This window comes from Protopterus annectens, chromosome 8.part0, assembly GCF_019279795.1.
Source record: "Protopterus annectens isolate FY-2018-M chromosome 8.part0, PAN1.0, whole genome shotgun sequence".
NCBI classification, from domain to species: Eukaryota; Metazoa; Chordata; order Ceratodontiformes; family Protopteridae; genus Protopterus; species Protopterus annectens.
Window position 1 is genome coordinate 1,500,202,419 of NC_056741.1, and position 26,061 is coordinate 1,500,228,479.

A 26,061-nucleotide genomic window follows, 5' to 3' on the forward strand; every position below is an offset into this window, starting at 1 on the left:
CATAAGCAGTATACACACACACACATGTTTTAATATTTGTATTGTTTGGTCGTGGTAGAATTTCATATTTTATTGTGTTACACCTTTAATTATTACACCTTACACTAATGGATTAATTAATAGAAACAGAAAATGACTGGTGTTTTGGTTTGAAATTTAATTAAGGATGGTTTAAATGTTTTCAGTTGTTGGGCATGCTCTGTTCTTGAAAAAGTCTCCTACACAGGAGACAAAAGCACTTGGATTTGGTCTATTTGAATTAGTATCATTTATTTATTTATTTTTTCCCCCTCTGTGTCTGTTGTTAATAAAGTGCTTTGCATTATACTATAAGCCTAGTGGATCGTTTTTTCACCACTGAAGCCATTCTGGTTTATTTGTTTTTACGTTTTTTTTTGTTTGTACATGTTTCTGTATGCATTCCCCCCTTCCCTCTAATTCTGAAAGTCCTGTTGAAGATAGAGAAGGACAAACCAAAAATCTTGGTGACCACCTTTTGGCCAAGATAGCATTGGCTCCCTCTTTTTCTGCAATTAGCCAAGGGCAGTCATCATAAGTTACCTCACAAGGTGGATCTACTCACACAAGACAAGGGATCTCTTATTCTCCCGCATTTAGCAACACTGAACCTGACTTTCTGGTTGATGGGCCTCTGATTCCTATCCAGCGCCTTTTCTCTGAGGACATGCTTCTAGTCCTGCAAGAGGCCAGGAAACCTAATACAAGGAAATCCTACTTGTCCAAATGGAAGAGGTTCTCCATCTGATGTCTTAATAGGAGACTAGCTCCATTTTCAGTGGATAATTCCCCTAGTTCTTTCTTTCTTGGGTGAGCTGCTCAAGGCAGGACTAGCTTATTCTTCAGTTAAAGTCCATTTATCAGCCATTTCTACATGTCTCCCCCTTAGCTTCTAGGCTAGAGGTTAAACTTTTCTTAAAAGGCATCCTTCACATCAGACCTCCCATGAAACATGTCCCCCCCCTCCCCGGATCTAAATTTTGTTTTGTTAAACTGACACATGCTCCCTTTGAGCCTGCTGCCTCAGCTTCTCTAAAATTCTGCACTTGGAAAACTGTTTTACTGGTTGTCATTAATTCTGCTAGGTAAGTTTCAGAACTCCAAGCTTTGATGGCTTAACACCCTTTTCTGATTTTTCACATAGAATGTTCATAGATTAGTACTACGCTAGCTGCCCTTGTGAGCCATTTTAAGCCTAGCCAATTATCCCTTGGAAGACTCAAAACCTGCACCTTGTGTTTGTAAGGCAAACACCTTAGCCATTAGGCCACCCTCCCAATCCTTAAATGTGCTAGACTCACTTCATATGTCAAAGTCAGTTTTACTATTACAGGATCATAGGTAAGTATCGAGCTAGCTGTCTGTGTGGACCATTTTAAGTGTAACTAATTTCTCATAGTGAGAGTCAAACCCTGAACCTCTAACTTGTAAGGTAAGCACCTTAACGATTAAACCAACCCCCAGTTCTATGGATAAGGTCTCTTCGTACCAACCCTTCCTTCATGCCTAAAGTGGTTAATGACTTGTCCCTCAATCAATCTATTCACTTACCCAACTTTTTCCCTTCTCCTCAAAACTCAAATAAAAGGGTGCTGCACATCTTGGATGTAAACAGACAACTCAGATTCTATCTGGTAAGACCGTATCCATTAGAAGGTCTGAGCAATTGTATCCTTTCACCACAGGGAGCTAAGTAAACCTGTCTCTAAACAGACTATTTCATCTTGGATCTCTAGAGCAATTTCTTTTTGCTATGTCTCTCAGAGGTATACTCTTTCTTCTTCTGTTAAGGCCCGCTCCACCAGAGCACTGGCTTCCTGTGGAGCCTTTTTTTAAAGGACTGGGCACTGCTTCTATTCCGGAAGCAATACTTGGTCCTCTGTCCAAACTTTTACACAACATTACAAGCTGAATTCTATCTTCAGATTCAGAGCAAGATTTTCTAGAGGAATTCTGCTTAGTTTTATGCAGACTTCTTGCCTCCCCTTTCTCACTCATGAGCATTGGTATTCTCCCTCATGTCGTAAATACTGCAACATGGGAATAGAAGGACATGGAATAGTAGTGTAAAGTCATACCATAACCATAGATGTCCTTCTCTTCCATGTTGCATGATTTTATCCCACCCTCCTTCCCCCTTAGTTCATGCTTTTCTTTGGATATTACCCAATTGCCTCTTATCCTTCCACTGGTGTTTTGACTGGGGCATTCAGTTCTGAGGATGATACATGAAGACAATGTATGCTGATATATGTGCCTTGTTGCTCATACCTTGCAGTAGCTTAAGTCTTTGGTATAATATACTGGCTGAACATTCGGGTTACCTAGGCGGGGATCTCCCTCATGTTATGACTACTGTAACATGGAAGAGTAGGACATCTATGGTTCTGGTAAGATTTTCACAACTGTTCTTTTACTGGGCACATCAAAGTAATATTGATCCTTTTAAAGCTCCTGTACATAACATCCTTGAATTTTTGGCCCTACCTTTTAAAGAAGGAGCTAGTTCCTCAATAGTGTTAAGGTCCAGTTACAGCAATATCGAATTTTCACATTAGATTTGAAGGTGGTTCTGTAGCCTCTCATAAGCTCTGCAAAACATTTTTGAGAGGCACTCTTCCTTTAAGGCCTCCTGTTAAAGATCCTACTCCACCATGGGATCTAAGTCTGGTACTGCAAGCACTTATCTATCCCCCCTTTGATCCAGCAGCTAGGTGTGATCTTAAATATATTTCTTGGAAAACAGTGTTTCTAGTAGCTATTGTTTGTGCTAGACGAATTTCAGAGATTCAGGCCTTGTCTTCATAACCACCATACTTGATCATTCATGAGGTTAGAGTTACATTATGAACCAATGCATGCTTTCTCCCTAAGGTGGTGGTATCAGACTCTAATATTAATCAGTCCATTAATTTGACGATATTCTTTCCTAAATTTACAAACAAGGGTGAATATGTTACAGTTATTGGATGTTCACAGACAGTTATGTTTTTACCTATATAGAATGAAATGCATCAGGAAAACTGACTAGTTATTTGCTTCATTTTCAGACATAAAGCTGGGGAAACCAATTGCCAAAGTAACTTTAGCCAGATGGCAGACTGATTATATTTATTTTATTTATAACAAATTTGGCATTGCTTTATCAAAAATGTTATGCGCTCATTCAACTAGATCCATGGCAACATCTTCAGCTTTCCAATCTAGAGTGTCCATGAATGACATGTGCAGCAGCAACTTGGACTACTCCCCATACCATTGTTACTCATTACAAATTGGATCTGATCTCCAAAGGTAGAGCATCATTTGGTTCAATGGTGATGCTCTCCGTGTTTCACTGTTGCAGTCATCACACTTGGGTTATCCTGCCAGGGGTAGCCCTCAGTCGGCCCGAATACCAGAGGCTTAGTATTTCTGCGTCAGTTGCTGTCGCTTCAGGACTGACGTCACGTCGTCAGGGGTATAAAAACAGGCAGCTGACACCATTACATCAGTCTTTCTTGCTGAGGAGCCAGACGCAGAAGCAAGAACTGGATCTGAGGGATCAGATCCGAGCCCCTAAGTTGAGAAAGAATGAAAATGGACAACACAGATGGAACGTTATGGTGAGTACATAACTTCTTTTTTTCTGGTCATCTCCATTAGAAACTGTTGCATTTTGCAAGAATGCTGATGTTCATCATGCATACAGCTGCAGTCATAACAGATGGGTTCTCCTGCCGTCAGGCGGGTCCTCGGTCGGCCGAATTCCAAAGTCTAGGTCCGGCGTTGGTTGTCATCGCTTCTTCCCTGACGTCAGTGCGCCAGGGGTATAAAAGAACCAGCCAACGCCATTTTCTTCAGTCTTTCTTGCCGTGCGGTGCCCGAAGCAGAAGCAGTTCGCAAGTGCCGGTCGGCCAGCTCCTGAAATTACAAAAATTCTGCAACTGAAGTCTTCTTGAAAGCTAAGTACCCCGTTGGGGAAACCTTTCTTGCCTCAGACCGATGTCAGACAAAGTTAATAATTGTATTTCTTGTGGGAAGCAAATACCGCATAAGGATTTTCATTCCCTCTGCATTCCTTGCTTAGGCCCAGACCACGACATCTCGGTCTGTCGTTTTTGTGCTACATTCAACAAACGCACCATTAAGCGTCGGGCGGAGTTCGGCCAGCACTATTTTGGCAAAAAATGTAACTATATTATGTCGTCGGATACTCCGACTCCAGTTTTGTCTAAAAAACGCAAAGATAAGGACCGACACACGAGGTCCGTGGCCTCTACCGACACCACGCCAAAGCCGACTACAGGTGGTCCGGTTCTCAGCGAGGTGCCTATGCAGCCCCTGCCTACCGACGACACTTCTTTGGCGGTGTCTTCTGTGCCCGAGGTCGCAGGCTGCTCGGCCCACACCCCGACTACTGTTACCGAAGCCACTCTTGGTGGTGAATCTCAAAATGTAGACAGGTCTGCCTCCTCTCAAGGTGTCTTCAGACCTTCCTCTTCTTTTCCTATCAAGGCTTTCACTAAGTCTAAAGCAGCCATGCATCCTAAGAGGCAAGCTCCACAGGGCCCTTCTCCAGGCCCCATGCCTAAAAAACAGATGCTTAAAATGGCGGAGGATTTGATTACTCTTATCAGGGGTTCTCAACCCCGGACAAAGGCCCAGAGTGGAGGAAGAATCCCCCTCCTCTGACCAGGCCTCCATTATTTCAGAGCACTCTGATGAACAGGAACATTCTTACTCCCCTTTTGAAGATTCTGATGCTGAGGAGTCCATTCCCTCTGTCTCCCTCCAAGAGGATTACTCATTTGGGGAAACCTTGCATACCTTAAGGGAACACTTCCACTGAGAAGGCCAAGAGTACTCTAGATTCCAAGAAAAGGCTTACGGATTTTCTCTTGCTACCTCAGCACAGGCCTCTGGCTATACCTCCTGTCTTAGACATACTAGATGATGTGTACTCGGAGGCCTGCCTTAACCCGGATTCTTTACCTCCAGCCCCAGTCAAGCCTGACAGGTACTACCGGGTTCCTGACTCACACCAATTTTTATACAAAAGCCATGCGGCTGACCTAGAAACTATCTCACAGGGCCCCAAGGGAATTAAGGCCTCCACTGCTAAAAACCCATTACCTTCTGAGAGAGATTCCAGATCCTTAGAAAGGTAGGGAAAAAAGGTATACACCTCGGCCACCTTAACCATGAGGGCATTAAACTGCCAGTTCCATATGCTAAAGTACCAACAGTTTCTGTTATCACAGTTGAGAAGTAAAATGTCACAACCTGAACAGCCAGACTTGAAGGAGTTGCAGGATTTGATGCATAGTGCAGAACAAGTGGGTAAACATACCTTGCAATGTGGTTTTGATGCTCTAGAGGCCTCATGTAGAGCTGCTGTTACAGGATCAGTCATACGTAGGCATGCCTGGCTCAAGGAGCAAACCTTACCAGATCATGTCAAAGCTAAATTACTAGATGCCCCTCTACAAAAGGATGTATTATTTGGTGTTAAAGCTGAGGAGGTATTAAAGAAAATGGAGGAAAAGGCTAAATCAATGCAAACAGTGAAAGATTTTCTACAGGTACAGCCTCCACGTTTCAGCAGAAATTGGCCTTCCAAAAATTGGTCCTTTCCAGCCACGGACAGACCCCAAAGAGGTAGATACAGGCGCCCGAGGGGCAGAGGGCAACCTCAAGGATCGTTTAGAGGCAGACAATGGCAAGCTCCTACACAAAGAGGTGGTGAGGATAGTTCGCAGCCATTCAGAAAGCAAGCCCAATGACTTTCCCCTTTGCATGCCAAGCAAGGCTCAAATGGCAGCACCCTTAGGCGGAAAACTGGCATTATTTTCAAAAAATTGGCATATTGTCACAAAAGACAAATGGATCCTGGACATTATAAACAGAGGCTACAGATTCCATTTTCACACCCTTCCAAAAATGAGAGGCATGTCAAACCTGCCACACAATCAAAGGGCAGAGGCACAAAGACAAATTTCAGATCTCATGGACATGAGAGCTATTCAAGAGGTACCTACTTACGAACAAGGTCAAGGTTTTTATTCCAGACTATTCCTGGTACCAAGGAAGGGAAAAGATTGGAGATCTATTTTGGACCTATCCATCCTAAACACATTTTTACTCGTACCAAAATTCAAGATGCACACATTATAGCAGCTTCTTCCCATGCTGGGCAAGGAGTCTTGGCTGGTAACATTGGACCTCAAGGAGGCATACCTGCATGTCCCAATCAGACAAAATTGCAGAAGATACCTCAGATTTCTTGCAGGTTCAACCCATTATCAATTCTCTGCATTGCCCTTTGGCTTATCTACTGCGCCCAGAGTGTTCACGAAATACCTGGCATCAGTAATTGCCTACTGCAGACTTCAAGAGATACAAATATACCCATACTTGGACGACTGCCTGATCCAAGCGGACAGCAAGCACATACTTCTGAAACATCTGGCTTTTGTAATAATGTTGTTGAATTCTCTGGGATACACAGTCAACAAAAAGAAATCAAGGCTAATACCCTCTCAGAAAATAATTTTCCTGGGTGCCAACTTGGACACAAACACCCAGATGGCCTACCTCACGCCAGAGAAGCAGGGGCAACTAACGCAATACTTCAGAACACTAGCAAATTTCACCAGGCTGACTGCAAGGAAAAATCTTGCAGGCTCTGGGATTCATGGCATCTTGCATCCTACTAATCCCATGTGCACAGTTGCATATGAGGAAACTTCAATGGTACCTGAAAAACCTATGGTCTCAACACAGCCACAGCTTGGAAACAGTAATACCACTAATTCCATGTCTTCAAAAGGAATTTCTGTGGTGGGCTCAAGCATGCCAAACAAACACAGGTCTCCCATTCTGCAAGCCTCAAGCAAATCAAGTCATCACAACAGACTCCTCGGAATACACCTGGGGGGCGCACATGACAGATCGGTGCATTCAGGGCAAATGGTCCCAAAAATAAAAGCACCTTCACATCAATCAAAAGGAAATGCTAGCAGTAATAAATGCTATTATAGCTTTCAAAGACCTTCTGCATCCAGGTCAACTATTGATAAGGACAGACAACACCACAGTAATGTGGTACATAAACAAACAGGGAGGAACCCATTCATACCCCCTATGCAGGCTGGCCATGTCACTTTGGAACATGGCTCTGGAATTACAAATTGAACTTCAAGCACAGTACTTGCCAGGCAAGGAAAACACGCTGGCAGACAACCTAAGCAGAAATATGACAGATCCACACGAATGGAAGTTGCATCCTCAAGTTTTTACAGAGATAATTCAAGCATGGGGAAGGCCAGACATAGATCTCTTTGCCTCCCACAAAAATCACCAATTGACAAAATTCTGCTCAAGGACTTTTCATCCACAGGCCTGGAGAGTGGATGCTCTCTCTTTCAGTTGGACAGCAATGACAGTTTATGCCTTTCCACATCTTCCTCTGCTGCCCAAAGTTCTATTAAAAACCAGAGCAGACAGACCAAAGATGATTCTCATTGCTCCAGACTGGCCAAGACAGCACTGGTACCCACTCCTGAGGAGCCTGACACATTCCCCTCCATGGACCCTACCTCTAATGCCTCTTCTTCTGACTCAGCACAGCTTCAAAACTCTTCACAGTCAGCTGAAAACACTCAATCTGGCCGCATGGAAGATTCCTTAACATCACAACAGACCCTACTCTCCAAGGAGGTGCAGGATGTCATTTTGGAGGCCAGAAGACCGTCTACTAGAAAAGCTTACTCCGCAAAATGGAAACGGTTTTGTCCCTGGAATGAGAAAAAGGGCCAGAATCCTGGAAAACTGAATTTACCTCAAATATTACAGTATCTAGCTGAGCTGCTAAGCAGTGGACTTTCATTCTCCTCCATCAAAATCCATGCCTCAGCCATTTCTGCAGAATACAACACTGATCCTCCTTTATTCTCTCACCCCCTCTTAAGACAGTTCCTCAGAGGGGCTAAGAATATAAAACCCCCAAGGAAACAACCAATACCTGCTTGGGATCTCAATTTAATTCTAGAAAAGCTGACCTTGCCTCCTTTTGAGCCAGCTGCCTCAACAGATTTGCAATATTTGTCCTGGAAAACAGCTTTTCTTCTGGCTATCACCTCAGCTCGTAGGGTATCGGAACTACAAGCCCTCATGGCTGTGCAGCCTTTTATCATCTTCCATCAGGACAGAGTTTCCTTACGAACCAACCCGTCCTTTATACCAAAGGTGGTATCCAGGGTAGCTTTGAATCAGGCTATACACTTACCTACCTTTTACCCTAATCCTCAAAACAAAAAGGAGAGACTACTACATTCCTTGGACATCCACAGACAGCTGTGTTATTATTTGGACAGAACAAAGCCTTTCAGAAAATCAGAACAGCTCTTTGTGTCCTATGCTATAGGAGCTCAAGGGAAGCCAATTTCCAAACAGACAATCTCAAAATGGATAGCCCACTGCATACGCTTTTGTTACTCTTTTCATGGTAAAACTGTACCTGCAGGCATCAGATCTCACTCCACAAGGGCCACAGCTACCTCTGTAGCTTTCCTCAGAGGAGTTCCTACCAAAGATATTTTGGAAGCAGCCACTTGGAGTTCTGTGCATACCTTCTCCAAGCACTACCACCTACCATTATACTCCAAAACTAGAGCAGGCTTTGCCACTGCAGTCTTGCAGGGCATTCTGGCTCCTCCTAGTTCCACCTAGTGCCTACCACCCCTTTCTTAGCTTTGGGATTCTACCCATCTGTTATGACTGCAGCTGTATGCACGATGAACATAGTACAGTTTTGTACCTACCATAAATGTAGATGTTTGAGTGCTAATACAGCTGCAGTCCAGGTTTCCCTCCCTCCTTCCCCTCTTGGGACAGGCCTATCGGCTAACACCTCCTCATACAGCCTGATTGGGGTATTCTTTTATGGTGTATTTGCTTGCAACTACTGTATTTTGATTATATTGCATTACTTTATTACACAAATTTATGTATTGCCTTCCTTCTGGGGGCACCTGACATCTGGGGCAAGAAAAACTGAAGAAAATGGCGTCGGCTGGTTCTTTTATACCCCTGGAGCACTGATGTCAGGGAAGAAGCGACGACAACTGACGCCGGACCTAGACTTTGGAATTGGCCGACCGAGGACCCGCCTGACGGCAGGAGAACCCATCTGTTATGACTGCAGCTGTATTAGCACTCGAACATCTACATTTATGGTAGGTACAAAACTGTACTTTTTAATGAAAACCTACAAACAAACATACAAAAAAATGCAAAACAAACTTGTCCCCAGAATACCTCTATAACCTATTAACGTTATCCATGCTGAAAAGCATATTACATCCTGTGCTGCTATTACACTAATTGGTGTCTGTTCTTCTCTTATCTTTATTCCTCTCCCAGATGTGAAAGCCAACTTGTATGCTTTCAGAAAGCATTAACTGTTGGCCTTTAAAAGTGCTCTGGCTTTTACTGTTTGTCCCTATAGTCAGCTTGTCTCCATGAAAACATAAGAAAATAATGTATTGCTGTCCTCAGCGGCACAATTCTCAACTCACACTGAACCTTTTTTTCCCCCTAAAGTAAAATTTTTCATTACATTTATTGTGTTCTTGTTTACACAAAAAACTTATTAGATTAAGCCCAGACCCTTAATCCAGATATTCATGTATGCAAAACTAAGAGGAAGCATATCAGCTCTATATATATTATATGTGCACTTTTACACCTCACCCCACCTCAGCAACTCAAAATTACCGCATATTAACTTTAAATGTGCTTTTGCTAAATCTGTCTGATCTTTTTACATTGTAATGTTTGCATTTCTTAAAACTAAAAATGAAGAAAAAAGGTACTTGTTTACTGTAGTGTTTTTATCACATACAGCAACTGAAAAATGATGCCTTATTGTATAACATGCAGTTTACATCATGAAGTATTTTATACAGAGAGTTACTTTTTTCCATTTTGTGTTCATACAAATATTAATGACATGAAGTAGGGTATATGCTCTTCAGTCCCCTAAAATTTAAAAAAAAATTCAGCAAGACTTCACTCTTTCCACTTTCTTATAAAGTCATATTTCACAAATGTGATTAATACTTTATGGTATCACTGTGTCCCTCTTGGACAAGGACAATAGGTGCTGATCATGGAAATAAGGGTAGAACTTGGCTAGGCTTTATAGGGCCCTAGGACAATTAGCCTAGTAACGTCTTATCTTTTGAGCTTATGTGTATTCACTCAGTGTTGCTGGTCGTTGTCGTGTTCATCTCCATCTCCCAACCACAGACTCCGGTTGAAGTCCAAGGTACTCCAGATTCTTCTAGTTAACTCCTGTTCTTTTTTGTATCTCAATTATTTTCCTTTGGAACATTGGAAAAGGTTTGTCTGGCAAAGTCTCTGTGTGAGCTTTATCAGAAGAATGAGAAGCAGAGTTCCCTTCTGTTTGATGACTCACTTTTTGTTTGGACAAAATTTTGTATTTCCTCCCTAGCTTGTTCTGCATAAAAAAATGACTTTGCTCCATCAGGCCAATCTGCCCACCCAACATCTCTGACAGTGCATCCCACAGGGAATCCTTAAAGTCCGTCAACTCACCGCAGTCCCAGAAAATATGCTCCCAATTACCTATTTCTTCCCCTTCACACCGCCAACATTTACTGTGTACCTGATGAAAAATTCTCTGTAGTCTACTTAGGGTTTAAAAATACCTCTGTAAACATTTCCAGGCAAAAATCCTAAATCATCTAGATTTTGTTACATATTTGGGAGACATGCATATATCCTCCCATTGTTTCTTTATAAATTGCTTATCCATTCTCTCTTCAGACTCTTTTACAACCTCATCTGATTGATTCTTGTAGTTATCATGCAATATTTTATATGCTGTATTAATCATTCCTTTTTTTAATGGCAGCTTCTGTTCTAGATTCTGTTAAAAACTCTACCAGTATTGGTCTTTAGTTTAGGACCCCCCCAATTCTTTCTCTTTGCCTGTACTCTGATGTGAATCCCTGATGGGGAAGGCAGTCTCTAACCTGCAGTCCAAATAAATTGACACATTCCCATTCTATCATCTTTCCCTCTCAAGCTCTTTGCTCTCAGTACCTTTGTTCCTTTGCCAATCTTCTCCAATAAATTCCAGCCTCTCTTGCCTATTTTCTGTATCCCTAATTGCAGTCATCCCTATCGGCAGAATCTCCTTTTTCCATTCTTGTCTTGATTTAGTTACTTTCTGCTACTTTATGGATGTAATATCCTGCATGATTATTGCTATTCTCCTTAAAGCCCTGTATCCAAAATCTCAGTCTGTCCTTGTTTCTTGAGCTTCCCCATGTTTCATCATCATCCCTTCCCACTTTGAATGTCTGCTTGTGCTATGTATAAGAGTCTTAACTGTGTAGCTCTGAAGTACCCAATTAAATTGGGTAATCACAATCCACCCTGTCCTGCTGGAAGAATCAGCTTATCCCATTTCACTCTTGCCGTCTTCCAAGTAAAGTCCTTCAGCTTTTTATTTATTGCTACACACAACTTCTCGTTTCGTTGATAAAAATATGCCTGACCTGTGTATAAGACTAAAGGGACTAAAAACATTTTAACTGCTTGTATTTTACTGTCCATATCCGTATAACAAAGCTTCCATTTTCTCAGTTTTTGTATTATCTTTTCATTAGTCTCTTCCCACATATCCTTAGCTGCCACACTAGAATCATTTTTAATCCACACTCCTAAATATTTCATTTTACCATGTACCCACAAATATGGGTATTCCTAAACCAGTTCATGTGTGGGTACAGATCTTCTGAAGTTTTGATCCACTTCAGTAGGTCATATATTTGAGTACAGAAGGGAGAGTATTGAAGACTTCCACATTTTACAGAGCCTGTATCTTGGCAGTATAGTAGACATTTAGATAAACTAACTTTAGTGAAGAAAGGATTGTGATAGCAGGGTGGCTTTCATCTTGGAGTTGTACATAGCCTTTGTTCAAAGCTTAATCTGGTTTTGTTCCTTAGGATAAAAGCAATAGTTACCTTTTTCAGCTTTTATGTTCATGGGTTTTGTTACTTCTGTTAAAGTATGTATCTGAAGTAGTTTAATTCATTTGGTCTTCAACCTGTGGGAATATGGATCCCTATCGGATCCGAGCCGGCAACTATTGCTAGCATCATCTCCGAGCTTCAGACTCCTCCCCTTACCCATAATACATCTCTACTGCCTTCCATCCCCAGATCTCGTTTGCTGCGATTTGCTTGTACATCATGTCTTCTGAACTCCAGCAAGCAGTGGGTTATTTAACTTTCTGTGAGTAAAAAATTTTCCTTTTTTTCGTTAGATTAGGTTAGCATAGGTACCCCTTCTCCCCTCCCATTGTTTTGGCATCAAGTGTCAGTGTTGTTAGCTAAAAAGTTAGAGTAGTTTGATGTTCATCGTGTTTCACTGTTGCAGTCATTGCTTGAGTTATCCTGCTGGCAGGCTACCCGCAGTCGGCCTGAATTCCAAAGTCCTGGTCCGGCGTTGGTTGCTGTCACCTCTTTCCTGACGTCATTGCGCCAGGGGTATAAAAGATGCAGCTGATGCCATTTTCTTTAGTCTTTCTTGCCGCACGGTGCCTGAAGCAAAAGCAGTTCGCAAGTGCCGGTCGGCTGACTCCTGAGATTTTCGAAATTGAATTTCAGATCCGAAGTCTTCTATAAAGCTAAGTACCCCATTGGGGAAACCTTTTTCTTGCTCCAGACCGATGTCAGAAAAAGTTAACAGTTGTATTTCTTGTGGGAAGCAAATACCTCATAAGGATTTTCATTCTTACTGTATTCCTTGCCTAGGCCCTGACCACAACATAGCTAGTTGTCAGTTTTGTGCTAGATTTAACCAACGCACTATTAAGCATTGGTACGATTTTGCTTTTCATTACTTTGGCCGAAAGTTTAACTGTATAATGCCGTCAGAACAACTGAAGACCGGAATTCATAAAAAGCACAAGGAAAAAGAAAAGGACAGGCATCCGAGGTCCAAAACTGACGACAAAGCCTCTTCTAAGCCAGTCGCCGGTTCTCAGTGAGGTGCTTTCGCAGCCCCTGACACCCGCTACCTCAGAGCCACAGGCCGCCTCCGACTCCCACGTGGAGACAGCTAGGCCTCTGGATACTCAAGGTATTGCACCTTCGGAAACGAATCCCTCAGATGGGTCCAGAGCCGCCGAGCAGGCATCGGCTTCTGAGGGTGTTTTCAGACCTACACAGCTTTATATCAAGCCAACTTCAGCATCCAAAACAAAGACTAAAGCAGTTTTAAAGACAAGGAAACAAGTACAGCATTCTCCAGGACAGACTTCCATGACTAAGAAACAGATGCTCAAAATGGCCGAAGACCTAATTACTCTGATCAGGGGTTTCTATCCCCCTCCTGATAAGAGGCCTAGGCAAGATACTGAATATGATTCCTCTGATCAGGTTTCCATTTCCTCTGACTCCTCTTCAGAACAGGGATACTCTATTCCTCCCTATGAGAATTCTGATGCTGAAGAATCTATTCCTTCAGCTTCTCCTCCTGAGGATTACTCGTTTGTGGAAACCCTGCATACCATGAGGGAGGATTTCCACTGGGAGAGCCAAGATTATTCAGATTCTAAGAAAAGGCTCAGAGATTTTCTTTTACTACCGCAGCACAGACCTCTTGCTATTCCACCTGGTCCAGACATTGTAGATGATGTATTTTCAGAGTCCGGCCTGTCTCCCGCCTCTTTACCTCCTGCACCTGTTAAGCCAGACAGATACTAAAGGGTTCCAGATTCTCATAAATTTCTATATAAAAACCTTGCTGCTGACCCAGAAACTATTTCTCAGGGTCCCAAAGGGGTCAAGGCTACTACTGCAAAAAACCCTGTCCCCTCAGATAGAGATTCTAGGGCACTGGACAGATGGGGGAAAAAGTTGGCACTTCTGCTACCTTGGCTGTAAGGGCTTTAAATTGTCAGTTTCATATGCTTAAATATCAGCAATACTTAATGTCTGTTAAAACAGAAAATGTTGACAAATTCTGAATGTTCTGAGAACAAGGAATTGCAGGATTTATTGCATGCAGCTGAACAAGTGGGAAAACATACTTTGCAATGTGGTTATGATTTGCTGGAGGCCTCTTGCAGGGCCGCTGTAACAGGTTCTGTTATTAGAAGGCATGCTTGGTTAAAGGAACAGACTCTGCCTGATCATGTTAAAGCAAAATTATTGGATGCTCCATTACAGTATGATACTTTGTTTGGTGTTAAGGCAGAAGAGGTGTTGAAAAAAATGGAGGATATAGCTAAATCTATGCAGACAGTGAACGATTTCTTACAGGTACAGCCACCCAGATTTAGCAGGAACTGGCCTTCTAAGAATTGGTCCTTTCCCATGTCAGACAGGCCACAAAGAGGCAGATACAGACACCCTAGAGGCAGACAACAGCCCCAGGGCTCATACAGGGCCAAACAATGGGGTGCTTCTACCTCCAAAAGCGGAGAAGACAAATCACAGCCATATAGGAAACAGTTCCAATGACTTCCCTCTACCATTGCCAAGCACATATCTTTTGGCAACACCCTTAGGGGGAAAGCTAGCACTTTTTTACAAAATTGGCACACGATCACCCAGGACAAATGGGTCCTACATATAGTCTCTCAGGGCTACAGGTTCCACTTTCACACCCTTCCAAAGACAAAAGGTATGTCAGACCTGCCACACAATCAATGGGCAGAGGCACAAAAACAAGTTTCATCTCTCATGGACACGAGGGCCATTCAGCCAGTGCCACAACAAGAGCAGGAACAAGGATTTTACTTAAGACTTTTCTTAGTACCAAGAAAGGGCAAAGCATGGAGACCAATTCTGGACCTGTCTATTCTAAATACTTTTCTGGATGTTCCAAAATTCAAAATATTGACTCTACAACACCTTTGCCCATACTGGACAAGAAGGCTTGGCTTGTAACTTTGGACCTCAAAGAGGCATACCTGCATGTCCCAATAAGACAATCTTGCAGAAGATACCTCAGATTCATAGCTGGCTCAATGCACTACCAATTCTGTGCACTGCCCTTTGGCTTATCTACTGCGCCCTGGGTCTTCACAAAATGCCTGGCACCAGTAATTGCATTTTGCAGACAAAGAGGAATTCAAATATATCCCTACTTGGACGACTGCCTTATTCAAGCAGAAACCAAAGACATTCTACTAAAGCATCTGGTGTTTGTAAAAAGATTACTAATTTGCCTAGGGTACACAGTAAACGAAAATAAATCAAAACTAGTACCCTCTCAAGAGATAATATTCCTGGGTGCAAGCTTAAATACAACTGCCCAGATGGCTTATCTCACGCCAGACAAAGGCAACTGACTTCTTACTTCAAAAGCATGGCAGCAAAGACCCAGTTATCTGCAAGAAAAATTCTGCAGGCTCTGGGCTACATGGCCTCCTGCATTCTGCTAATTCCATATGCAAGACTGCATATGACGAAACTACAATGGTATCTAAAAAGTGTTTGGACTCAACATTGCCACAGCCTGGAATCATTAATTTCACTCATTCCCTGCCTGCAACAGGAGTTTCGATGGTGGGCACAGGCCTGTCACCACAACAAGGGACAGCCATTCACTTTACCCACAGCCAGGCAAACACTAACAACTGATGTGTCAGATTATGCCTGCGGGGCCCACATGGCAGGAAAATGTATTCAGGGCACATGGCCCCCAAGCTAGAGGCATCTTCACATCAATCAAAAAGAGATGCTAGCTGTACAAAAATGCCCTGACAGCCTTCAAGTACCTTCTTCATCCAGGACAGCTGCTGATAAAGACGGACAACACCACAGTTATGTGGCACATAAACAAGCAGGGGGGCACGCATTCCTACCCCCTCTGCAGACAAGCCATGATTTTGTGGAACACAGCATTGACCTACCAAGTACACCTGCAAGCACAATTCCTGCCAGGAAAAACAAATGCTCTGGCAGACGAACTAAGCAGAAACCTCATGGATCCTCATGCGTGGAAACTAGATCCACAAATCTTCAGCATGATAACAAGGAAATGGGGATGCCCAGACATGGATCTTTTTGCCTTCCCTCACAACTGCCAACTTCAGAGATTCTGCACAAGGACTTATCACAAACAAGCATGGAAAGTGGATGCCATGTTATTCAGCTGGAACAACCTTACAGTATATGCCTTTCCTCCACTGCCTCTCCTCCCAAGGTACTCCTAAAGGTCAGACAAGAGAAGCCACAAATGATACTAATTGCTCCAGATTGGCCACGCCAACACTGGTACCCAATCCTAAGGAGCTTGTCCCAAGGCCCAGCCTGGACATTGCCTCAAATTCCTCATTTACTGACCCAACAAAACAATCGGATCCTGCACAGCCAACTCAGAACCCTAAATCTAGCTGCATGGCAGATAGTGTAACCATTCAGAATACACCTCTCTCTAAAGCGGTTATGGATGCTATTTTGAAGGCCAGGAGGCCCAGCACCAGAAAATCTTATGTAGAAAAATGGAAGAGATTCTGTGCTTGGAACCAGGCACATGGAATTGACACGCTTATCCCAAATATACCTCAGATTTTACAATATCTAACTGAGATGCTGGACAAAGGCCTATCCTTTTCATCAATTAAGATCCATGCCTCTGCCATTTCAGCTCATTACAATGCAGACCCACCTATTTTTCCACATCCATTGCTTAGGCAGTTCCTCAGGGTGCCAAAAATAAAAGACCTTCAAGGAGAGCACCAATACCTGCATGGGAACTCAATTTTGTCTTGAAAAAACTCACACAGCCTCCTTTCGAGACGGCCAATACAGATGAGATAAAATTCATATCATGGAAAACAGCTCTGCTCCTAGCAATAACTTCAGCAAGAAGAGTCTCAGAGTTACAGGCTTTAATGGCTGTGGAACCCTTTATTATCTTCCATCTGGGCAGGGTTTCTCTAAGGACAAACCCAACATTTATGCCTAAGGTGGTGTCCAGTGTGGCTCTTGACCAAACCATTCATTTGCGTACTTTTTCCCCAAACCCACAGAATAAAGGGGAGAGACTTCTGCATTCTTTGGACATACACAGACAGCTATGCTTCTACTTGGACAAAACTAAAGCTTTCAGAAAGACTGAGCAACTTTTACTGGCATATGCTGCAGGATCACAAGGCAAGGCTATCTCAAAGCAGACTGTTTCAAAATGGATAGGACACTGCATTCGTTTCTGCTATTCACAACATGGCAAGTCAGTGCCTAAGGGCATTAGACCACATTCTACCAGGGCAGCAGCCACCTCAGCAGCCTTCCTCAGAGGAGTACCAACCAAGGATATTTTGGAGGCTGCAATTTTGACTTCAGTGCACACTTTTACTAAGCACTATCACTTACCTCTTTACTCTAAATCCAGAGCAGGCTTTGCCACTGCAGTTCTGCAGGGCCTTATAGCCACTTCTAATTCTATTTAGACACAGTCGCCCAACTTCAGCTTTGGGATTCAACCCAAGTGTAATGACTGCAACAGTGAAACACAATGAACATAGTACAGTTGTGTATCTACCATAAATGTAGATGTTTGAGTGTATTTGCTGTTGCAATCCAGGTTACCCACCCACCATCCCCCTTTCTTTGCTGGGACTTATTTGTACTTCTCTATCCTATACAATCTATGTGGTGTATTTGCTTGTAGATGAAGGTATTGTTTATTTTAGTGCATGTTTTTATAAGCAATGTTTTTTAGCCTACCCCTCAGTGTTGTTCTGTAGATTAGCATGGTGAGTGGGTGTGTGTGAGTGATTTTTTAGGAAATATTTGCCTGTCTTTTTCAAGGCTTTCTTTTGCCTTAGAATGACTGAAAAGCTTGTCTTTAAGTGCTGCACAGAGTGTGGCCATAAGCTCTCCCAAGCAGATGGCCAACACTCTGTGTGTGTTGTGCTTGGGTGTGGCCCACCTTAGTGGGGATTGCAACATTTGTGCAGGCTTCATCCCCTGCGACTTAAAGGATAGGAAGGCCAAGTTGGCCCTCAAAGGTCTTCTTCCTCCTACCAACTAATTTTCCATGTCTTCGGCTTCAGTCACAGCAGCTACTGTGACTGCCTCTCCCTCCTCTCTGCCTCTGGCTTCTCCTCCCTCCCAGGCTGGGACTCAAACTCTTGTATGTAAGCCTGTGGTAGCAGAGCAGAAGAGAGGTAGAGAAAGGGAGGGAGAGTCGAAGACGAGGGAAAAGAGGAAGTGGTCCCTGGACTTTGCTTCACCTAGCAAAACCCCACAGACCCGTGACTCCCCTCGGCTCCAATCTTCAAGGTTCTCCCCAAAGCCGGAGAAGGCATGTCCAATCTCTTGGGCCTCGGTACCCTGACCCGCCAGGTCGGAGTCCATGGCCACATCACGCTCAAACCCGCTCCTTGTCGGATATGGATCTGGATAAGATGATGAGGCGCTTTATCCGTACACAGATCTAGATGGTGGTCTTGCCACCCCCCCTCCCTCTGGAGAGGGGAGCTCGCTTCCTTTCTTTTATCCCATTTTTCCTTCTCCGATCCGGCCTTTGGCTTCACAGTACTCTGATCCGAGGTTAGCTTTGGTCAGAGGGTTGGCACCGATGGTGCTTGTTTCCTCGACGCTGACAGCTGCTTGGAGCATTTTGGATCTGACGAGCTTGGATCCGAGCCACGCAGCCAGAGCTGGAGCTTGGGTGTCGGATCCGAGGGAGTGGATCCTTTTCCATCGGCTCCGACTTTGTCAGGCCAGGTCCCCTACCTTAGAGCTCCATCCACCTCGAGCCTGGCTCAGATTCTTGCATCGGACCCGGGGAGACCGGCCTCCTTATTAGCTTCCCGGGAAGTTTGCTCTCCTTCGGTGTTCAATGTGGTAGAAAGAGTCCTGTCCGTCAGATCGAGACCCCTGACCCTGACTCCTCCCAGACCCCCATGGCTTGGCTCTGTCTACGGTCCCCATTGTCTTACCAGAGGGACAGCCCATGCTTGAAGAGCCCCAGACGGTTCCCCTGAGGAACAAATGGCTTGCGAGCACCCCCCGGAGAGCCCCACCAGAAATGTGCCTCACAAGCATACTTGCAAGAGGAGACACTTGGACTCCCCTGAGTCTCTCACCGAGGACATGGATTTAGATGATGGAGTGGATTCCCGAAGATCACCTCCCGAGGATGTCTCCTTTGGAGACATCATGAAGATCCTGCACCAGCGGGGAGGTTGGTCTGCCCCCAAACCCTCTTCTGATGAGTCTGTATTCTTGGAGGCTTTCTGCACGGGCACGTCTACTTCCTGGGTGTCCCCTCCCATAGACCCTTTGGTTGATTTGGTCACTCTCGCAGGCATGGAAGGAACCTCACACCATAGAACCTATCCTCAAGCGACCCGATAAAATTTTAAGCCCCCCCATTTATAGGCCATCTTGGAATAAGGGCTCCCCCGTGGATGCCATGGTGGTAGCAGCAGCCACTAAGAAGGAACTTGATCAGGACAGTTCCTCGGTCCACCCTCATGACTGGGAGTTATGAATGATGGATCACCTAGGGAAGCGGGTGTATGCTTCAGCTACCTTTTCGAACAGGGTGCTGAATTACTTGGCCCATGTCACTAGACTCCAACGCGACCTGGTAAAGGAGCTGGAGGAATCTCCCCCCAAGTCCATGTCGCAGGAGGACAAGGCTTCGTTCTCCGTCAGGATGGCCACTCTAAAAGCAGTATCTAATATGTCCATGCGACTCCTCTCCCATGCTATGGAAGGAGCGGCTAGGGTGGCTGGGTCCGGTGTGTCCATGAGGCATAATGCCTGGCTCAGGTTATGTCAATTTTCCGAATCCTTTAAGGCGTCGTTTGCCAGTGCCCCTTATGACAGCTCTACACTTGTCAGTAAGACCATCAAGGAAACATTAGTCCAGAGTGAGAAGGACAGGAAGACACTGTCTGCCATCAGGATCCACTTCTCTAACCCTCAAAGGTCCTTTTCTCGAAACCAGAGAGGGAAAAAGAATATGTGGTTCCAGAAGTCTCAGTATTCCCGGGACACTCGGGGCTCTTCTTCCCCCAGAGGCAGAGGGGGATAGAATGGATGCCGGCCCAGAGGCAGTGGGGGTCCGCGGAACTTCGGGTCTCGAGAACCTTTCTCAGACAGACCTGGGCAGCAACCCTGTGGGGTTGCCCGACTGCTCTACTCTGGAGGCAGTCGGACGATTGTCCTTGCAGCCAGCGGCATGGGAGTCCATAACAACTGATCGCTGGGCGCTTTAAATCATATCCCGAGGATACTCTATCCCCATTCGTGGGTTCCCCCATATCTCCCATACACCTCCCGGACGTTCCACCCATGCAAAGGGAGGCAGCAGCACAGGAAATGTCCAAGCTACTTTTAAAACGAGCCAATGAAACCGTCCCCCCAGATCAGTATGGATCGCGCTTCTACTCCAGGTTCTTCTTGGTGCCAAAGAAAACGGGGGACTTAAGGCCCATTCTGGACCTTTCTGCCCTTAACCTGTCTGTTGCCAAAGAGCAGTTCTGGATGGTCACACTACAGTCCATCATGCCTTACCTGCAAGAGAGCGACTGGATATGCTTGTTAGATCTCCGGGATGCTTACTATCACATAAAAAATGCACATAAGCTCCAGGAGGTTCCTCCACTTCCGGCTAGGAGTAAATCATTATCAATTTCAAGCCCTACCCTTTGGTCTCACCACAGCCCCCAGGGTGTTTACCAAAGTGATGGCAGTTGTAGCGGCTCACCTGAGGCTTCAGGGAATTCAGGTCTATCCGTACCTGGACGATTGGATCCTCACTGCTCCCACCAGGCGTCTGCTTTCCCAAACCAGGGATTACTTCCTGACACTTGCCCTGAGGTGGGGCATCACAATCAACACATCCACATTTCTCCTAGATCCTGTACAGGGGATAGACTACATTGGTGCCAGGATAGATACTCTTCAGTGCAAAATATTGTTGACCTCGGAGAGAGTTCAAAACCTGAGGATGCATGTCTCCCTGATCTACCATTTTCATCTTCCAATGGCAGAATCAGTGTTGAGGGCCCTGGGCTCAATGGCGGCGACCATAACTCTTCTTCCGTGTGCTCGGTTATACATGCGAATTCTTCATTGGACTCTAGCGGTTCAGTGGTCCCTGTTGGAACTGCCATTCACTTATCCTATCCATCTAAGTCAAGTGTGTCGGTCGTTCCCTCATATGGTGAATGAGCTCTCCAGACATTTTGGAGGGACAACCCTTTGTTGCAGCCATGGCCCAAACCACAGTGACCATGGATGTCTCCCAACTTGGGTGGGGGGGGTCATTGTTTGGGCGGGACAGTCCAAGGCCTGTGGTCCCCCATAGAAACCAACTTGCATATCATTGTCCTAGAGATGAGGGCGGTCCTTTTAGCATTGCAAGCCTTTCACGCCTTTCTTCCTCTGGGGACGATTGCCATTCAGTCAGACAACATTTCAGTAGTCTGGTATATCAACAAACAATGAGGGCCCAATCTTACCCCCTTTGTCGCCAGGCCATGAGAGTATGGGAATGGGCAATCTCCACCGGTCGCTTTCTCATCGCAACGTGCATCCTGGGACGGTCCAACATCCTACTGGACAGGCTGTTGGACCATTCTGATGCCTTATGAGTAGTCTCTGAATCTGTCAGTAGCGGAGTAGATCTTCAGCGAGTGGGGTCAACCTTGCTGTGATCTCTTCGCATCTCTTTCCAACACGAAGTGCAGCAAGCTTTTCACTCTGAACCCCCTGCCGGGGAGTCCCCCAGACGTGCTCTAGTTCATGGTTGGCCTCCCGGTCTTCTGTATGCTTACCCGCCAGTACCTCTCATTCCCCGGTTTCTGCAGAAAGCTTGTCGACTGGGGAGCAAGGTGATCCTCATTGCCCCATTCTGGCCTCGCCAGGTATGGTTTCCCTTCCTTTGGTCTCACCTTCTGGCTCCATCTTGGATCCTAGATCCCATTCCGGGTTTAATTTTACACCCTTCGGGGGGGTGCCTCATCCAAGTCTGGACATCCTGAAGCTCATGGCTTGGCTGCTCCAGTTCCCGTAATTGCTAGGACTCCTGGACTTATCCCCCTCAGTTAGATCTATTTTGGTAGCTGGTCATAAGTCTTCGACCAGGGAGGTTTATCACAGCAAGTGGAAACATTTTTCTTTCTGGGCCTCTCAAAGGAGTTTAGACCCTTTCACAGCCCCTATTTCAGCTATTCTTGATTTTCTAGCTGATATTTTCAAGCACAGAGCTAGTTCTTCTACTGTCAAAGTTCAGTTGGCTGTCGTTTCTCATTTTTATGTGGGCGAGAATTATGCCTCTTTAACATCTTCCACACTGTGTAAAGCCTTTATCAAAGGCACCTTTTTGTTACACCCCCCTGGTCAAAGATCCTGTTCCTCCATGGGACCTTACTGTGGTTCTTCAAGCTTTGGTCGCACAGCCTTTTGAGCCTGCCACAACTGCAGATCTAAAATTTGTATCATGGAAAACAGCTTTTCTGGTGGCTATTACTTCTGCTAGAAGGGTTTCAGAATTACAGGCCTTGTGTCCATCAAACTTCCGTACATGATTTTTCATAAAGACAGAGTTTCCCTTCTAACCAATCCATCCTTTCTTCCTAAGGAGGCATCACCAATCAATATCAGACTATTAATTTGCCTGTGCTCTTTCCCAATTTTACAAACAAGATAGAATACAAGCTCCACAAGTTGGATGTTCATAGACAGTTACGATTCTATTTGCACAGGACAAAAAATTTCCGTAAGTCTGATCAATTGTTAGGTTTCCCCAAAAAGGGTTTATAGAAGAAAACAATCTCCAAGGTCACTATAGCTAGATGGATTTCCCCATGCATCCTGCAGGTCTGTACGGACAGAGGCATGTCTCCTCCAGGTCAGGTAAAAGCTCATTCCACTACTTCCATGGCTACGTCTGTGGCTTTTTGGTCTAGTGTCTTTGGATGACATTTATTCTGCAGCTACTTGCTCCTCATCTCATACATTTATTTCTAATTACAAATTGGATTTGACTTCCAGAAGAAGAGCATCCTTTGGTTCTGCGGTGCTCCAGAATATCCTTCCATGAGGGCCTCCGAGGAGTTTAGTAGCTGGGGACTGTGTCCCACTGGTTGAAGACCAAATGAAGTAAAGTACTTCAGATAAAGAAATTATCTACTCACCTTAAAGTTCCATCTGAGTAGTTGTACTTCATTTGTCTTCAACCATCCCTCCCTCCTTCCCTCGGACCTTGGCGCATGATCAGCCTATGTGCTGCAGTATACGTCACAAGTATATTATCAGGTCGGGTTCTCAGTATAAGTTCAGCAAACTCGATCTGGGGATGGAAGGCAATGGAGGTGTATTATGAGTAAGGGGAGGAGTCTGGAGCTCAGAGCTGATGCTAGCAATAGTTGCCGGCTCGGATCCTATACAGATCCGTATTCCCACAGGTTGAAGACAAATGAAGTACAACTACTCAGATGGAACGTTATAGTGAGTACATAACTTCTTTTTTTATACTCTTACACTAGTGCCCTTTGTTTAGATTGACAGTTTTACTGCCCAGTAGCGTGCAGGAAGCTTTCTTGTATGACACTGATTTCCTGAGGGAATGTGACGCACAATATGCAGGACTCCTCTGTGGGTGGGTGGTGAAGATTGACAGAAGGCCAGTTCCCTTTTCTTGGTTATATTGGTTTGGGGTTGAGGATGAAGAAGGACTTTATATTGCTTTCCATGTTCTTTTTCCAGTTGTACCTGCCAGTCATCAAGCCTCTCCTATTAGACATGCTCATTCATTCTCCCATTCTGGGTATTCCCCAGTGAGGGCAAGTGCTGGCTAGGAGAGGTCATCATACAGGCATTCTCAGTGTGTTTTGTTCCTTCACTAGTATCCTAACTGTGAGGCATCTTTATTAGGCCTCCTGTTGGCGGGTGAGTGGTGAGAACACAAGATGATAAATGACCAATAATCACCCTGGGGACCAAATGCCTTCACTGATATGTGCATATGCTCCTGTACGCTGGCAATAAGAACAACTGGTGAAGCAGCTTGGTGGTTGAACAGCTGACCCCATACTGCTTCATTTTGAATCAGAATATCCTCTTCTGTCAGCTCAGTCAAGCTTTATAGCCACAAATTGATCAAAAGTCACTTAGGAGCATAGTCAGGGATTTATCCCTCTTTGGTGCTGAATGATCAGGGATTTTACTGTGCCTATTCTTTACATGGTTGGGAACAGGTGTGTAATATCTATTTTGTACAGAAGAAGCTCAGGTAAGATGGGTTTGAATATTATTGTGCTGGAGTACATGGAAACATGCATCAAGTCCAGTGCATGATATCACAAGATGCATATCTCACTGGAACAAAAGTGAGTTGTACATTTCCTTACAAGTGTATGATTTCGTTTGTGTGCATTAGTGTGTTTCCATGAGCGTTTATTTCTTGTTTCATCTTTCAGCATTATTATATGTCCTTTTCCCATTAGCTTTGTTTGACCTGGCAGTCCCTAAGAAGAAGGTAAAAGAGAAAGAAGAGAAGAAGAAGAAAAAGCTCAAAGTGATAAAAACAGAGCCAGAAGATTTGCCAGAGTTGTTGGCAACTCCTGAAGTTATTCCAGAACTTCCACCGGAGCCTCCAGTTCCTCCATTGACACCAGTTAAGGAGGAGTGAGTATATGCTGCTGTCTATCCGTAGACTCTCTGTTTTGGCTAATTCATACTAAATTCTTTGTACTGTAAATACTGTGTTGAAATTTGTGTTGAGATCATTGGCTTCATTCTATAGAATAAATATATTTATTGTGCAGGTAGGCTGTGAGATTTGGGATTTTGGGATTTCAGACTAATACATTAGGTGCTAAAAGAAATCATTCCATATACGATTATGAGAAATAAGCCACAGGTAGATTATCAGAGCAAGTTGTCAGAAGTAGGATCTTGCATATTGGTGTGCGACATGAAAGGCAAGTACATAGTGTTTCAGTTTTACTGTTCAACATGTCTTTGCTCAAGTTTGGTCATATAGTGTAACATAAAATGGGAATAGTTCTTACTAAACTTATGGTCAAAGGAGACCATCAAGAAGCTCAATCACATCACCCAATACTGGTGGGAGACTAACAGTGTCCCCCATTGAACAGACTTTCTTCATATATCCTCAGTGAAAATTTGTGATTACCTATCTTTACATTCAGACTGGTTTTAAGGGTTGCTAGGAAAGTGATCTGCTTGATATGCAAGGGCAGCCTGTTGGAGAGATGGGAGATATGTTGGGTTAGGTATCTGTCATGCCATCTGGTGTTTTTGATGTGGTATTTTAGATTTAGGTCTCTAGAATAGGTGTTTGCTTTACCTCTTGTTTTGTTTAGGTTAAGGAAGCTATTAGTGGACTGACCACTTGCCTATCTGTGGCTCAACTTGTATGTCAGTTTTCCTCTTGTTTACTTCTAGACAGAAGTGTTTTGGTAGCACAAACTCATGAATGGCCCACTTTAGAAAAAGTGTCATACTTACAGAATCTCATAGTGGGTATTCTGTTGTTGCATGAGTAGAAAAGTAAAACGGTCAATTTATGGGCATAACACATTGTGTATGAGTAAATGCATTAACCCAAAACAGTGTCTGTGAGAAGCATCATGACACATTGGAATAAAGACCTTACTGCAGCTGAGATGATCTGTATACAACTAGCAGCACCATGCAGTAAGCATCATATGAGCCTGGAAAACTCTGTGCTGCATGAACAGTGAGCCTCTAAGCCAGAGGTTGAGCTTGTGAGGAAGTGTGCATGCACCTACTGATACAGAGCTTCAGTGGAGCTTGCAGGGTTGCCAACAGGTGGGAGGTGTTAGGACATACTCCATGGCAGCAATATGTTTCTCCACCAGTGCACCTGTTTTTCTCACAAGTCCCTAGATGTGGTTGATTTGAGCCTGGGGGAAGCTAAGGTTGGTCTGATAGACCAGGAGAATCAAGAAAAGAGTTGGTGGCAGCTGATGGTCAGCTGTCGTGTTGGGGAGCAGTG

General features: G+C 44.4%; 1 protein-coding gene across 1 annotated transcript in view; it reads left to right on the forward strand.

The window, feature by feature from the left end:
- NFRKB (nuclear factor related to kappaB binding protein) overlaps positions 1 to 26,061 on the forward strand; it is a gene marked incomplete in the record, with an annotated part of 1,477,031 nt that overhangs the window by 357,572 nt on the left and 1,093,398 nt on the right. The window contains 1 exon segment of the mRNA XM_044081086.1: positions 24,524 to 24,704. Coding sequence (XP_043937021.1) covers positions 24,524 to 24,704 — 181 coding nt within the window.